The sequence below is a fragment of the Spea bombifrons genome, chromosome 11 (genome assembly GCF_027358695.1).
Source record: "Spea bombifrons isolate aSpeBom1 chromosome 11, aSpeBom1.2.pri, whole genome shotgun sequence".
Lineage (NCBI taxonomy): Eukaryota > Metazoa > Chordata > Amphibia > Anura > Pelobatidae > Spea > Spea bombifrons.
Window position 1 is genome coordinate 15585843 of NC_071097.1, and position 17969 is coordinate 15603811.

A 17969-nucleotide genomic window follows, 5' to 3' on the forward strand; every position below is an offset into this window, starting at 1 on the left:
CAGCATATCAAGCCAACACCATTATATATCCACAATTGAGGCCCAGATGAACTAGGAATGTCCTTTACACCTCAGTAAGCAAGTGTCAATTCAAAAGACAAGTGGCAACGTGCAGCCTCTGTGGGAGAATAGCGGTCTCTAAACCACTTTATTAGAAAATCAAGTCAAAACGTTTAGCATGGGCCAAACAGAGATTTCACAGCTGTAGGCTAAAAAAAAATGTCCTGTTTACTGACAAATCATTTAAAATTCATTGTTACAAATTAGAGTTGACATGAGGAGATGGTGTGGGGATACTTTGCCTATTCAGAAGTTGGTGACTCTCCTTGACCACTCTATTCTGCAGAGGCACGCCATCCTCTCTGGCTAAAGGTTGTGTGAAGTAGGATTAATTTATCAGCAGGACAACGATCCTAAAAACACAACTGAAGCACTACTAGGAATATCTGAAGCCCAAGGATGAGCTTCCAGGGCTTGATGGCTTTCCCATCAAAATGACCAGATGTCAATCCCATCAAACATGTTTGGAAACAAGGCGAAGCACGCTGGGATATCTGTGCTGGAATAATGTGTATTGTAAAGTTCTGTACAAATCCATGCATGGCAGAGTTAAAGCAGTCAATAAGGCTGCTGGTCATATCAAATACTGAGATATTATTTCAATATGTTCTAAAATGTTTTATTTTTTTACTGAAAATTATGTTTTTTGTTTGAGAAATACTGTATATATTGTCAAACAAATTTGTTGAAATGCTGAAGTAATAGCAGATTAAAGTAGCAGACTCATGCTTTTGGACTTTATTGTACGAGCATATATATATTACACACACACACACACTACTTTTTTCCCTTTCTTCCCAATATAAAACCCTCTTAACACTCATTCTTTTATAAAATTAAAAAAGCTGTAAAGTCTTGATCACTGTAAAATGACAGTGAATAACTTTATACCAGGTGCTTTACAAATTGGCTGATATTTTGTAATACTTTTCAATCTCTTACAATCACATTGCCTAGCAGGAACAAGTACGCATGTAGGCAATTCCATCCCTTGTTTCAAGTTTTTGCAGTGGTCCTTGTTTACATGGCAGCATGGAACATGGTTTTGTGCGATTAGTCCAGGCACACTGGTGGAGTGGACTATGATTAAGTGGTAATAGAATGCTACCTATAGGTAGAATGCCCCCTACACAGCGTGAAAAATCCAGCCACACACATACACAAGACATTTCAGCATTTCGGTCTTCGTTTTATTCATTTTTTAAATGAAATAAAAAATATGAAGGCACCCTTCCCTCAATGAACTGTCGTCAGGGGAGGTGGAGGGGGTTATTTATTGCCTGCTCCCCAACTGTAAAATTATATATATATGTGTATGTGTGTGTAATAAATATATATATATATATATATATATATATATATATATATATATATTACACACACAGACACATGTATTTAAACATTTGTGCAGATCATTCCCCTCTTGGATAAAGATACATTTAAAAAAATATAAACATTAAAAAGAGAAGTGCCCCCTTCTATCCACAAATCATACAGAGGAAAACCACTTCCTACTTCCCCAAGTAGTCACAAGATGTCACCATTATTCAATTTTGTAAAAACATTCTCTGCCATGACCACAGGAAACAGAGGGTGTCAAAGGACCACTGGTGGCTGCAGATAAAAAATGAAAAAACACTGCGGAAGAGGAAATCACTGATCTGTCAATACCCGATATATTGACAGACGACACCCCAGAAAGACCACAAAAGAACATCCATACTTGAGACAAATCCCCCCTGTGAAACCACCTAAATATAGACTGTTATTGGTGGCTCTTATTTATGTGGACAGAAAGGGGATAAAATCTGAATAAAAACTTTAAAAAAAAAATTATATAACGAAATCTCCAAGATACCACAGGTGACTGGGGCCAGACAGGAGAGCGCCAGCACTGGCCATCTCTGATGCCCACGCTGGTGCGCTGTGGTTTTCTGACAGTTTGTGTGTGTGCGTCAGATTCCTCTTGCTCTCATACTGAGATTTCATACGTAGTTCCTCCGACACCTGATACAGTCTTTACACCTGCCGGACGTGATGGGCTAACCGGAGGAGAGGCAGCAATCTGGCCATTACTACGAGAGTGTGTAGACTTCACAGAAGACTGATCCCTGTTGAGTGAGAAATCAGAATGAAGACAAACGGAAATCAGTGACTTGATAACCAAGGTGCATGGATCAGAGAACTTTGAGGGTTAGTCTCATTTTCACTCACTTTAGTGTCAGCAGGGGGAGAGCAGCTGCATCTGTGTCCCCACTTCGGTGGTGATTAATTCGTGGCTTGCCATAACGGGGAGCAATAGGTGGGGGGCAGGCTGGGCGGGGTCGTTCCCTGGCTGACATGTAGGGAGACGAGTATCCAGCTGTCTCTGGATCCGTCTCATCTGAAGGACTAAGCAAGCTCTGGTACGACAGGCTCCCGTTCTGTGTTTGATTTAGACTCTTGTAGGAGGTGGATGTTGTCCCTTCAGAAGGAAGAGATGGCAGAGGTCCAGGAGCACCTGTTGCAGACCGTAGACTGGAGGAGCGGGCAGGAGGGGGGTGAGACGAGGAATCTGGCTCCAGACTAGGTTCTGAACGAGAGCTTGGGGGTCTGGACAGATCTGATGTAGGTATAGGAGAGTCTTGAAGGCCGTCTACTCGAGAAGCCTGATAAACAAAATAGAAATTGAATAACAGAACTACAATATGTGTACAGGTTGGGCCAAAAAAATTATTTGTCAACTAGCAGGTAGGACAGTAGTTTAAAGATATACGTATAAGCATAGACAAAGATGCATGGTAAAAAAGCGAGATCCCATGTCAAAGTCAAAGATCCCAAGCTATGTTGCTTACCTTGGCTCCAGATGGGGGTACACTCCCTCCACCACTGTAGCCAGGACGATATCGGTACATGGTGGGAGTAAGGGGGGTTTCTGTATTTAAAAGAGCACTCTCTAGAGGAAGAAAACGAGAACAAAAAAAACATACCAAGTAAGTTTACTTTGGTAACTTTTTCCATTTAGACACAAAAACGTACACATCTCCTCACCATAATGAACTATTTTAAAATTGCAGTTTCCTCTTACTAATCACTTACCTTCTCTTTCCCCCAGGCTTAGCTGTGCCCTCAGTCCTGTGTACCTACTTAAGTCAGGTTTTGGAGGCGGTGGTGGCTCAGCATCTGCCGATTGAGACTCTGTCAATTCTAAACTGCTTCTAGACTGCAGAAGAATTAAGAAGAGAGGATGCGATTATGTGTGAATCACAGCTGAAGTACTACTGCTCTTATTAGTACCGCATACATAGCATTCTGATTAGCACTAGTAAACATTAAGTGACAAGCTAGTAGGTATCCAAATACCTGTGGGTCTTAACAGACACCCACAGTACTAGCACGGTAGATGCCACAAAAGGCATTTATATACTCCTTGGTTAGGAAAGGGTTAAAAAGATTTTCTTGAGTCTTATAAATATTGTCTCTGGCCCAGTATGACTAATGTGGTCTCTTTTCTTTATTATTCCCATTCTGGAGTGTACAAAGATGGCAGCGGATTAAATAACACATTAAAAAAAAAAAAAGTACCGTACTTGGCCTTTTGAGGAAGAGAACTCAGAGGTCCTGAAATGCGCCTTTACATTTTCTTCTACATTAGCCCAATAAGACCGCAACTAAAGACTCCACTATCGCACATAACTTATATATGACAAAGCAATTGGTTACAAAACCAACAATATGCCCAGAGCTGCCGATCGGTTGTAGTAAGTTTGAACAGCAGGAGATGCTATTACAACCTGCATCCACCAAAAAATGAGCATGTAAAAATAAATCCTGGGTCTCAAAGAGGTTAAAAGGGATACCTGATAGTGTTGAGGGGGGCTTTGCACACCATTATCCAAAATTTTAAGGCCAATTTGATTTTCAGACACCTCTGGGTGAATAAATGGAGGAGACACTGAAACCACAGAGTGAGAGTGGCTGCGCTTCAGGTACCTGAAAGATGAACCACAGATTAAACTTTGACAGTTAAAAGGATGAAGTGGAGAAGTCATTGAACTCAAGTACGTACACAATAGAAGAGTATGTATGTGATCACAGGGCAACATAGTGCTATGGCAATAACCTTGAGTTCCACACAACTACTCAGCTACTGAGGATTACAGGTGCTTTATACTAAGAGCCTAAGCTAATATACCAGCCAAGCAAGGGAGCCAAGTCTTCCCAGCTCTCTTGTTGTGCACAGCAAGGACAATAGCTAACCCCCTTCACTAGTATAACCCTAAAGCCACACAAAGTGGCTAATGGAGGTTTAACGGAGGGTGTAGGCTAATTGAGGATCACTGACCACAGTCTTAGGGAAATGCCATTTTGTACTTTTTCTAAAGAAGTAGTTTAGAAGAGAAAAATATTTGTATTGCAATTATCGGGTACTGGTATTGATAGCACTATGTAGTTGTGTTTGCTTACTTCAGGTATAGTTACATAAGAATGACCAGCTTTTATCAGACCTTACCAGTAGAACGCATTTTTGGTGAAGGAGCCACATTGCAAATTTTGGTTGGGACTTCCTTGTATTACATTGAAGCCTATGATCCTATAGTTTTAGACTACTATTCTTAACATTTCAGATCATTTGAAATATTTTTCTGTGTTGAATCTCATCTCTCTCTTTTATCTCTGCCAGCCTATACATGTTAAAATACTTAAGTCTTTTCTACTTTTTTCCTGCAACCATTCACCATTTCAGTAGTCATTCTCTCCACAGAATGTCTACATTCTTTTGGAGATGTGGTCTTCAGAACTGCATACCGAGTACTCTAGGTGTGGTCCGATTCATCAAAGATCCACCGACTACCTGCCTATTTCTGTTACTAAGACCTCTAGCAATACATTCCCTGCCTGCAACCTCCACAGCTTTCTAACATTTAAGACATTTCACCGATTTAACCACTGGCATAACTACAGGGGTCGCAAGCATGGATGTGTAATTGCATGTGCGTGTGTAAGCATGGATGTATAATTGTGTGTATAGTTGTGTAATTTGTGTGAGCATGAATGTACTTGTGTGTGAGCATGAATGTGTAATTGTGTGTGGTGTGTGTCTGAGCATGAATGTGTAATTGTGTGTGTGGTATGTGTGTGAGCATGAATGTGTAACTGTGTGTACCCGTACACACACACACACACACACAGGTGTATAAGATATAAGATAAGAAACATTAAAATTCTTATTTGGGAATTTATTTTACTAGTGTATCCTTTCCGCAGCACTAAGTGATATGTATCACCTCCTCCTCCAGGTAGGGCAGGAAATCATAAAACCTGCCCCTCCCAACTGCCTCCATCAGTTGTAATAACAACGCCAACAAAATGGTATGCAAAATAAAAAGAAAATATATATAGTGGGACTAAAATAGTGCTGCTACACAATGAAAAGAAATTCCAAGTATTTAAAGTTCCCCTTGTGATCCTCAGCAGAAACATATACATATACACATATATATATATACATATACACATATATATATATATATATATATATATATATATATATGTGTATATGTATATATATATATGTGTATATATATATATATATATACATACACACACACACACACACACACACACACACAAAAAGGGTAGAAAACAATCAAACTGCAACGACTGTCTGCCAAACATAGAAGTTTTAGGTTCTGTAATAACCAAACTGCTGTTCTACAGATCTGATCTGGAGGCACATACGCTAGCTCAGTTCATGAGGTAGCTACTGACTGTCTGTGTAGAGTGTGAGCTTTTATTCCCACCGTTAATGCTTCCTGAACAGTCTGTATTATGCATAATGATGGAATCTCTGAGATACCCCAAATCCCTTATGAGGACCAGCAAATGAAATGAACAGGTTGGTGGACTTGCAAAACTGAGAACTCTTTTCTGGATAAACTAGGAACTAAGCTCTGTGTTCTTTCACATTCTTGGGTTCCAGACAAAAGATTGGTTATACAATTTACTGAGTACTATGGAAAAACAGAAAAAAAACTCTCGGGGAGATGTAGCACCACGCAGTCATCCAAAATATGCAATAAGGGAGGGCTTGCAGGTCAGAAACTAATTTGGTCAATGGTAAATTGTCACCAGGAAAGCAAGGAAGTGAAGGGAAGTAGATTCAAGCGACTTAAAGGCAGAGTAAGACATCTCAAGACCACAGTTAAAGTCCATGGATGTACATGGTTCTGAGATCGAAGCCTAAGTCTGGCTAATGCTGACATGAATGGCCCAGAGTATGAGAGGACAAATAAAAGTCCAGAATGGAGCTTAGAGAGCAATATGCACCTTCATAGTGTCCAGACATGGACCCTTCAAAAATCCAGAATGAAGAAAGTCCAGAGCTTGAAGGATTGACCAATGAAACGGGCAAAGAGTCACCGAGGCCACATTCTGAAAAAGATTGCCAAATGGCAGTATATCTCTTCCTTGTAACTTCCTGCTTTCCTACAGAATGTCAACAATACTCGAAGAAAGTCCATGTTTAGTCCATGTTGGATGGGACCCTGGGAAAGTACTTATGGAATAGACATCTGTGTCAGATACACATACCACACCCTTCTAGGCCAATCTGGGGCACTGAGAAGTACATCTTCCTGGTCCATTCTTATTTATCTGACGAGAAGCAGGAATGGCGAAAAATTGTACTCCTGTCTGCTGGCCCAATTCTGAGAAATGTCATCCAGAGTTAGAGGGTTTCTTTCCAATTATAAGGGGAAGAAAAACTCTGTCTTTCAGTTTTCCACTGAAGTCATCAGGCTGGAGAACTGAAATGAAAGACAAGTTCTCAAAAGGTCTCTAGATGGAGACTTAATTCTCCTGGAATAATGTGAGGTCTGCTTAAACAGACTGAAGATTCAGGAAACCCTGGATGCGGAGTGCTGCCTAACAGGGCAGATAGGGCAAATAGGTATGCTGCCAAAAGTCCTCAAACTTCTTGTTACCATCCTGTGGTTCAGACATGCTACAACTTGTCTGACTGAATATTTCCTTCTTAAAAACAAGTCTCTGTCAAGCTAGAAAGGCCTTCCAGGAGCTCCAGTTGATATGAAGACAGGATTTCGGAGGTATCTCCAAACGTGGCAAGATGCATCTTTAGAGATCAAAATGACTTCTGGTTACATCATGAAAAATTTAGCCACCACTGAAGATACAATCTCACGTTGGTAGGAATGGAAACACTTCGGGAGAGAAAAACCATAGAGCCATCTCATACTTTGATGAGAAACGTCTGTAAAAGACGTAGCCTGACCAGAGGCCAAGGGACAGAAACCTTGGGATACTGACATGAGTCCAAACTCCACCATTATCTGCTGGATGAAACAGGAGTGATATTTCAAGAGATCCTTGGTCAAGACCTTGAAAACAAAGTACATTCTCTGATGGAAGGAAGGCCCATAGCATACTGGTGTCTTTTACTATTCCCAACAAGATGAGTCTCTGGAAGGGAAGTAACTGGGACTTGTGAAGGGTCACTATCCACCCAAGGTCTTGTAAAGACAGGAATAGTTATGCTGACCAGGGACTGTAGAGCGGCAGGAAGGTAATTGCCGAGGTAAGGTACCACCTTGATTCCGCTTCCATTTTCGTAAAAACTCAGTTGATGACAGGCCAAAAAAGAACGCTCGAAACTGAAGGTGAACAATTCCCTGAGGGCGTAGGAGAGTCAGACGCAGGAATTTTTGATAGCTGGCAGCAATAGATATGTTGCCAAACGTTCTGCAAATCTATATAATCCTGTCTCCCCAGCACCTCTAGTGCCAACTTCAAAGTTTCCATCTTAAATTTCGATGGTAAAACGAACTTGTTCAGAAAACGGACATGAGCTAAAAGGTGCCTGATGCCTTTGGCACCAAACATTATAAACTCTCCTAGTCTGACCTCTGCTGTAGGAATAGGAACCAGCACTTCTTTCATCTGTAAATTCTGAATAATGTCTCAAAATACCTTACCTATGTGAGCATCTAGACAGGAAGAAATCACAAATCTCCTGGGACGTCTGGTAAATGATGCCCAGTAGCCAACCATATATCTGGTAGTGGATTACCAGTCTGGGCCGAAAAAAAGAAGTCTTCCATCCGCAGTAGGCCTGGCATCAGAACTTAGAGGGTGCTGGTTGCTCTTCTTTTGATTTAGTCTTAGAGAAGCATGTAAGGACTGTCTCTATATGATCTGGAAGATCTACATGTCTCCTTGATCCCTTGAAGGACCAAAGGAGCTTGATTTAAACCCGAGGGGGAGCGTTTGTATTGTAGAAACCAGAATTTAGCTCCCAATGTTCACTCCAACAAATCTTCCACATCCCTTCCAAGTAATGCTTTCTTAACTGCCCCTTCACCCTTCCTGTCCATTGACTCAGAGAAGATAGAGGCCTCCTTTAGGGGAATAGTAGACATGCTTGTGGCCTTTCCCACACCACCATTAACTCTAGGGACCTGCCAAAGAGTGATCATATCTTCAAAGGGAAAAATGACATTTAATCCTTCTGGAGGTGGAAAGCCTTTTTTCCCCTCGATGATTCCATTTCTTATCAACAAATTCATCGGGCATCTGCAAAGTTGTTCTATTGGCTTAAATAAGTTTCAAACACCGAGAGGGCAATTGGGAGGGGCTGGTTTTAATGATTTCATGCCCTACATCTCACTTAGTGCTGCTGAGGATCACAAGGAAAAAATAAATAAATAATAATAATAATAATAATAATAATAATAATAATAGTGCAAGGGGGCACACATACCTGGGTGGCGGTGAACTGCACAGTACATGGCTCACATTTCGACAACATCCATCGCTAAAAGGATTCACGCCTCCACGGAACTTGCCAGTGACCTAAGAGAAAGAGTGAAGGCAGAGTTTAGGTTAATGTTTGTTAAAAAGTGAAAAATAGGTCAGAGCATTAAAAATATTAAAAAGGATAATAGTCAAAATCATAAATGGATTTCTGACCTGTTCATTTGTGGTGCGACCTCTGGACACCAGCACGATGTGAAAGCCAGTGAGACCAGCTACAGGGAAGAAAAACAATCCGGCCACACACATCACAGAGATACTGGGAAAAAGTTAAGGAAAAATTCAAGCACTGAAAAGGGAATTTGGTCAAGTACAAGATGAAGAGGAACAAGTGGGCAAAAGAGACAGGAGTGACTAGGTGTTTATGTGTTGTGAGAAACAGACTCAAGAAATGACAGGTGGACACAGCTGTACCAAGCTCTGCGAGTGGTTTGGTTGTTTCGGGAAGGATACGTGACAGCTGCCGGGATGTCACGCAGCTGGTCAGAATGCCCCAGTGTGTAGAAGAGGCCACAGATGAACACACTGACAATGTGCAATGTAAGAGACACCAGGAACAGGAAGAAGTAACGGTAATTCCTGCGCCCAATGCAGTTGTTTACCCAGGGGCAATGGTGGTCAAACTCCTAAAATGACAAGAAAGATATCATAAGATGTACAGATGAAAAAGTAAATCAGTGAAAAAAAGGAAGAGGGGGACAAAAGAGAATGACCGTAAGAAAGCAGGATCATAGGAAGGCAGGAGGGAAGTAGGGGGTATGGATGAGATGTGGAAGCAACGTAAACTTTTTCTAAACTCTATACAATTGTTTTTTCCATCACACATGTTATACGCTAATCCAGGGGCAGCCAGTTATCTCTCCAGCTAAAACTATAACAACTCAATAGCCATGAGAACCATATTGGAACCCATGATTGGACAGCTTATGGCTCGTTGGCACTAGTCTGGACTATTGCCTCTGTAATACTACTTTAAACACAAATATACGCACCTAAGCACCTGCAATTATTATATTAAATAAAGTACATTAACATAATATTCAGTGTCTTTGCGTCATTAAATCAGTGGATAATGCAAATGCGGGAAGACAAATTCCCAGTTTTTACTTTCCAGTATGTGACATTTATATTGCAAGTGGGGTACCTAGAAGAGTGCCAAGTAGGATTTTGTTACCCAAAGCAGAAGCGCAAAAAAAATGGCAAATAACATGTTTTATGGGTGTTTCTTAGTTCTTCCTTTTCCAGTGTGATTTATCTTCCTAGTCTCACTTCATTATTACTCCAAGTTACTACTATGTGTTTTCCAATGAAGGCTCCACTCACCTCCACACAGTTGTCACAAACACTGCAGTGCGAGCAGCGGGGAGGTCTATAGAAACGGCACGTTGAGCACCACTTCATGCGAACCTGTACCCCCCTTACTTCCACCGTCTTATATAACGGTGCACGGAAGTCATCCTCTTTATCTTCATCCTCTTCCGCTAAAGGAACAAAATAAAGACGGAAAAACCCAGTAAGACAGAAGGTTAAGGTACAAAAATGGACGAAATGAGCTGGTGTACGTTGGGTAAATTCACTTACCTCGCGGGAAGATTCCTGGGTCCATAAATGTGGCCATACTGAAATTGGCCAATACAAAGAGAAACATGACAGCGTTATACGCAGGAAGAACAGGGGAAACCTCCTCACTAAGCCAGGGGCATCTGTAAAAACAAGATGTTAGCATTAAGAAATATAAAGCCAAGTATTGGTCACCCACGTGAAAAAAATACGGTGACATATCTAGAACGGAACGACTAGTGATCCCTAGCACAGATTAATATTAGGGTCAGTTTAAAGGAAATGATATATTTTCTTACGCAAACGTTAACCACTACAGAGCTGGCACCTCATTTCCTAATGTATGCACACCCACGGGACCCTGGTGATAACGCCTGCATAAGCGGTAGAGGTTCATGTAATGGAATTAAAACATGCAAGGGAGAGGCATAATACCATTTTGAACATAAACGGGAAAAAACAGTAAGACTAAATGGCCTGAACATGTCCTATTTGCTGTAGAATTATGTTTCTATGTATGACTACTGTACTTGTTATACTTTATTATTTATTGATTTATATAGCCCCATCATATCCCACTGTGCTGTATAATGGGCTTCCCTGTATTAGATTGTAAACTGCTAAATACTTCTGTACATTTTTAAGACATGAGTAAGAGGTAGTTCTGTATATGCTGTGTTATGTCTCATTTTTGAAGACTATTTCTATAAGAGCCTATAAATTGAAAACTAAGTGAAAGGGTGGATAAAAGCTTGATTAATAGCAAGAACGGGGAGGGGTTAGCTTTGTGATTGCGGCTGGACAAATGGGTGTAATCGCTTTATAAGCTTGTGCATACAAAGTAATCCCACAAACTGGGACACAAATAGGTGGACAGATGGAGCGCCAGACAAAGAATGCAAAGAGGTCTTAAAAAAAGGGGCAGACTAAATAGATGGGCAAGTTAGAAAATAGGATCTGCGTAGAAAATTTGCAGACCATTTCACACATGTAGATCGAGAACAGATCGTGAATATTGCTTAATTATATTTATAGGCAGAGGAAGAATCACCCATAATGTAATAGTCAAACATGTTTCGGCCATCTAAAATGTGCAAAATAAATAGTAACAAGCCTTGTGTGCAATAAGGTCACCAGTGTTCAGAGTTTCTGAACAATGATTGTGTTTCCAAACGATACAGGTGCATTTTTGTACACGGGCTGAAGGAACATGCGTGTTTTTTATTTTTTATTTTAACTCACGTGAAGGTAAAGAACAGCGTTGTTGACCCCACCAGAAAGACTGTTGCTGCAGCCACAGGGATGTACTTGCTGGGTTTGAAGGATTTGAGGTTTCCTGCAGGCATCGTGAAGATGGGGGGAGAGGTCTGGGGGGTGCAGCATAGCCCCACAGAGAGCTGGGATTGAACAGGAGAAATAAAAATACAGGGGGAGGGCAGAGAAGTTCAAAGGTAGAATGCTGTTAAGTATCGCCCCACATGTTAACTAGCAAATATGTGGGTCAGACACAGGATCATATTAAGGTGGAGAGGAGGAAAAAAGGAAAAGGAAAAAAAAACCAAAAACAGTCAACACGATGAAATGATAAAAGCAGTGGCCTGAAAGCCTATTTCTTCTTTATCAGTCAGGGGCTTCTCTTTGGCTGCAGCCTCCCTTTCTTCAGATATTTATGGTGAGGGCAGCAGACTGTGTCTTGCAGCCCTCTCCCTCCCCGATCGCTCTGTTCCCCTTCTTCCTTGTTAATCCATGGGGTTGAAGTCACTGTGGGCTGGGTGCAGCCTGTGATGGGAAGACGGATTTCTGGATAGAATTCTTCACTGGACCTGAGCGAGAGAAGCACAACAAAACCCCACTAAACACTCTGCGCATATTGTCCAAGAACATTTACATTCATTTGATTATTAGACTACATTTTACACTCTAACAACGGGTCACTCGCGCTGCTCTTGTAGTTGGTATCACGAGAGAGGCAGGTATTCTGCTCAGCTGTGGCATTACAACTTAAAACCCAGACACTAACCGGCAACTGTAACCGTAGGACACTGAAGCGTGCATATTTACCACACATGCTGCTGCTTTTTGGAAGCGTACCTGGATTGCTAGGGGTCACAAAGTCTTACCAAAAGAAGCCAACAAGCGAAGCCCGGCAGCATGCGACCGCAACATCCTTGCTGCCTCCATCTGCCGCTGCTTCCAAGCACAAGTGCAGAGCAAGAAATTCTTAAAGGAGCCTCGTCCAATTTTGGTAGCCAGAGCTCTTGCTATGTAAAGGGGGGACTTTTTCTTAAGAATAAAACGAAGTGCTATATACTATATATATGGTTTTACCGTATTATGTTCCTGCACCTGCTCCTATAAACTGCTGAATTATATAGCCACAATTTTTTATATTTAAATTGCAACAAAATGGTTTGACAAATCCAGGAGATAGTGGGCCATTTGACATTATTTTACAGCATTTATTGCATGTGAATTGCAAAAAAGGGGGGTTAGTAAATAAAAATGGATCTGATTTTCAGGTCGCCAGCAAACATTACAATGTACCATCTAAATTAAAACAACTTCCATGTTAATGCATGAAGTCATCGGAGCTCCTGAATGCATTTACTCTGTTTCCTTACCCCCCCCCAGCTATTTGTCTTCGCAGGTCACGCGTTCCACTGCATGTATCTCCCACACAATACCGCACACACGGGATATCCACCGCCTGCCAGTTCCAGCAATGGCTCTAGTGAGAGTTGTGCGTGGTAGCGCTCACTATTACATCAATATTGTGATTCTTAAGAATTGGGGGGGGGCTCAAAATCTCTCCTAGTGCCCTGGAATAATGGGTTCTACAGGAGACCACTGTTCCAACAGTGTGTGTAACAGAGGCAATTGTTATTTTTCCTAGTAATTATTGTTACTATAATGTAATACTACTTTCCTGTAGTTTGATTATCATTATATATATACATACATACATATACACACACACACACACACACACGGGAATATGAACAGGCCCCTGGGCTGACACAAGGAGAGTTTCACGTACATGACAGCATGATTGGGTGTTCGGCTTGAACACGTCCCCTGCATTGCACCTAGCTAGGGGGTAGGGATTGTGGCAGATGCAAAAATAACACCATGAAAACTTAAACGGGCACATGTTGCTTTTGCATGCATTAAAGTATAATTGCTGGAGTGTATCTTATCTTTAACCCTTTCCTTACCAAGGCTTTTTAGTGCCTGTACGGTTTGTTTTTGCCATTCTTACCGTATATGGGTTTCACTAAGGTCCCCTTTTTCCGTGTTTGATGCACCCACACAAATTATTCATCTTTTTCTATAGAAATAAATAGAGCTCTTGAAATCATAGAAACATGCCAAAAATAAATAACTAGGTATGTAAATAATAAAAAATTAGTTTTCATTCTTTTCAATTTTGCATTGGATTTCTTCTACGCAGTAGGAGCCACTAATGAACAGTTACCCAATTTATGTTTGCCAACATCCCGAACACAGACATACCCTCTAATACACATTTGTTTATGTTCCCTAACATAGTACCCTGTAGGGTAGTATTTTTAATACTTTTGGGGGTAGTGACCAGGGGGTGTTTAGAATTTTTACATTTAGTGACAGGGCAATGGGAGGCAAGGGCTTTTTTTTTTTTTTTTTTTTTTTTTTTTTACAACGTTCAGTTGCAATAGAGATAGAGATCATTTTAGGGATCACTCATACATCTAAACAAATTAAATAGACAATAAACTATGTTTAATGAAAACACACACCTTAGTTTCAAACCTTAATTAGGAGCAAAGTTATGAATTTGTTTTGTTAAGCTCGCACATTGGCAACTCTGCTGTATGAATATCAGGCATCACTGAGCGCTAAAACTTTGCATAAGTTACTTCATGTCTTCTACCATCATGCCAAATTTCATGAAAACTGCAGATGGTTGGGTTGAAAAGTCCACTTTTTTGTGATGATTTGGCACGGAATGACCCTATGGCTGGAGATCTCTTCAAAATGTTATGTATGCCAATGCCAGTAATGTTACAATGCCATCACCGATCTCACTGTATTGTTTACTTTTCTAATTACCGTATTGGCTCGAATATAGGCCGCACTTTTTTCCCCCACTTTAAGTTTTTAAAGTGGGGGTGCGGCCTATATTCGGGGTCTAGCGCCCGACGCCCGGGACATGCAGTCCCGGGCGCCGGGCAGGCAGCGGGGTTAAGATACAGATCCCCCGCAGCGGTGCAGGGGACCTGCATCCTACTCCCCGATACGCTCAGACAGCATCCCCTGCCAGCACTTCCCACGGGGGGGGGGGGGGTGCCGGCACGGGAGGTTATCTAAGCGTTTTACCTCTGCCCACCCCCGACTTACCGGAGCAGACTCCCGGGTGTCTTGCGGGGCCGGCGGGAGACATTTACACAATACGCAAATGCAACTTCCGGTAACGGTACCGGAAGTTGCATACGCGTATTGCGTAGATGTCCCTCGCCGGCCCTGAAGACACCCGGGAGTCTGCTCCGGTAAGTCGAGGAGGGGGGGCAGAGGAGGACAGCGGCAGCGTATCGCGGGGAGGGAGGACAGCGGCAGCGTATCGCGGGGAGGAAGGACAGCGGCAGCGTATCGCGGGGAGGGCAGCGTATCGCGGGGAGGGAGGGCAGCGTATCGCGGGGAGGGAGGGCAGCGTATCGCGGGGAGGGAGGGCAGCGGATCGCGGGGAGGGAGGGCAGCGGATCGCGGGGAGGGAGGGCAGCGGATCGCGGGGAGGGAGGGCAGCGGATCGCGGGGAGGGAGGGCAGCGGATCTCGGGGAGGGAGGGCAGCGGATCTCGGGGAGGGAGCGCAGCGGATCGCGGGGAGGGAGCGCAGCGGATCGCGGGGAGGGAGGACAGCGGCAGCGTATCGCGGGGAGGGAGGACAGTGGCAGCGTATCGCGGGGAGGGAGGACAGTGGCAGCATATCTCGGGGAGGGAGGACAGTGGCAGCATATCTCGGGGGGGAGGACAGTGGTAGCATATCTCGGGGGGGAGGACAGTGGCAGCATGTTTTTTTTGGTGCTTTTTTAAAGAAAAAAAACTTTTTCTTTAAAAAAGCACCAAACTTTTAGGGTGCGGCCTATATACGGGGGCGGCCTATATCCGAGCCAATACGGTATATTTATTTGTATTTATTTTTTTCATAAATACAAAAATAAAAAATATCGCGGTCCTGAATCCTGCCAAGCTCTACTTCTGTCACAAAAAGAAGAGCTGGGTAGGACAGCAAAAAACTGTCGCACGCAAGGCAGGGCAGTAGGTGAGGTATGATATTCAAACATGGCAGCAGAAGGGTGATATCTGTATTGTTTTACGGATAATGGTGGGGAAAGATGAAGAACATTTTCAGTAGGATGTATTATGTCCTCATTGTCCTTTCGACCACTTTCCTTAGGAAATAATAGTACATCCTAATTGTGTTGATGCTTAGTACACCAGAAATGTGTAGAAAAGAAGATACAGTGACCAATCTTGATGAAGAAGCAAGACTACTATTCACATATAATACTAGCGACATACAGTCAACAACCAAACACAATCCTACTACAGAAGCGTTACTGGCAGCCCACGGGTTCCGAATACGTTTGTAAGATTTAAGTGCCAGACAGATAAATGTGGAGCCGAGGAAGAGCGCCATCCACAAGGTAAAAACCATCCTTCCGGTTTTAGTCTGAAGTTACAAATGTCTGCTGTTACCACACTGTTGCCGAACCACACAGTACACGTCACAATATACTATTGCGAAAGACGGTTAATGAGCAGTTCTGTTGGTTTCAGACACACCTGTAATTAAGTAGTGATATGCGCCTGCCTTTTTTGGTTGAGTATGAGACATTAAATCGATGCCCACCAAAGAATTCCTAATACATACTGGCTCATCAAAGCCACAAAAGTTAGATCTACCATATGTTCTTAGTACTCACTGCCCCCCCTTCGCAGAAACAATCATAATATGTATCTGAACTAAATACCACAGTAGCAATTAAGTATAGAGAGGAAACGAGGGACACCATGGCATCTTCATATGCTGTTACCCACATGGGAAAAAAAAAATTATATATATATATTTTTTTTTAATTACCAATTCCACTTTACCCTGTGACTCAAAGCACAAATGATCATATTCAAACTTCTCAACACTGTAAGTAGCTAACGAGCAACAGTTTTGTTTTAGAGGCCGAGGCTACGGCATACCTAGGGGCAGTACTCTGTAGGACACGGATAACAATAACGTTTTCATTACAAAACCTAATTTATGAACTCATTTCTCTTATCTTTATACACAATCTGACTTCCCCACTTTGATGTTTATTAAAATAAATGTAAGTGTCCACCTCAGCTAATAGTCTCCTGCAAGAAGGGCTGAGCTGGGTCCTGATGATATAGAATTTAAAGGGCGAGGAGATTTTGCAGAACCCTACCATTATGAAGGCCCGCTGCTGCAGGAAGAGCGTGGCTGTCACTGTATAATACATAATTAAATACATGGGACTTCTGCAAAGGCCCATCGCCCTTTTATTTCTGCATTACACAGGGCCAGCTAAGCCCTTCTCGCTAGCATGTGCCCTTACATAAAGAATAATGGAGTAAAAAAAAAAAAAAAACTATAACTCTCCTGCCAACTCTGCCTTTAGTGAATAAACCCCATCTGAGTACACCAAATTCTAGAATGTAGGTCTCACAAGTTTGCTGAAATAAAAAGCAACTGTATCACTTTAAGACTTCCAGTTATCTTAATTTTACAAGTGATCAAGACATAACTCATAGGGCAGGGGCGGCCCGCGTGAGATCGGCAGCCAGGATCACAAGAGCCCTGCTGCTTACTTGTGGGAGGGTCTATTCTCTGCTCCAGTCCTGCCTCCTCTGTGGGGAGAACGAGGGAGGCCGCGCCCCCTGCTGAAGTCTGTGAGCGGCATCGAGAGCTGTAGAGCAGGTAAGGGGGTGGGGAGGTTGTGTGAATGAGTATGTCTGATTGAGGGAATGAATCTGTGAATGAATGGATTTGTGTGTGTGATAACATGGATGTGTAAGTGCTGGAACCTAGGCATGATGGGACTGGGATTGCTGTTAGCAATCACACTCCTATCATACCAAGTCAGCCAGTACATGCTGAAACCTGGCTAGCTGCCCCCCTTGTGTATCACTCAGTGATGCTGCCAGCAGTATGGGGTCTGCACTTACAGCCACCCTGTACCAGCATGTATTGGCTGACTTGGGATGATAGGAGTGTGATTGCTAACAGCTAACAGCAATCACAGTCCCATCATGCCTAGGTTCCAGCATTCACTGGTTGCCTGGGTATAAAAAGAGTGTGTTTGCTGTTAGCAATCACACTCCTATCATGCCAAGTCAGCCAGTACATGCTGAAACCTGGCTAGTTAACCATATCTTATTAAAGGCCATATTTTCTCTCAGTGAAAAATGAGTGCGGCCCTCGCACGTATACAATCCTGATGAAGTGGCCCACTGCAGAAAAAACTTGGACACCCCTGTCATAGGG

At 42.5% G+C, this 17969-nt stretch overlaps 1 protein-coding gene across 1 annotated transcript; it reads right to left on the bottom strand.

Annotated features, from left to right (window-relative positions):
- Positions 1 to 1236: 1236 nt before the first annotated feature.
- On the bottom strand, positions 1237 to 11960 carry ZDHHC5 (zinc finger DHHC-type palmitoyltransferase 5). Its single transcript, XM_053451180.1, has 11 exons — positions 11674 to 11960; positions 10453 to 10574; positions 10195 to 10352; positions 9325 to 9497; positions 9028 to 9130; positions 8819 to 8910; positions 3900 to 4032; positions 3139 to 3262; positions 2895 to 2995; positions 2275 to 2708; positions 1237 to 2171 (listed from the first exon to the last, which is right to left on the bottom strand). Exons 1-11 carry the CDS (start codon positions 11775 to 11777, stop codon positions 2033 to 2035), a joined length of 1683 nt encoding a protein of 560 aa, XP_053307155.1. The 5' UTR covers positions 11778 to 11960; the 3' UTR covers positions 1237 to 2032.
- Positions 11961 to 17969: the final 6009 nt, after the last annotated feature.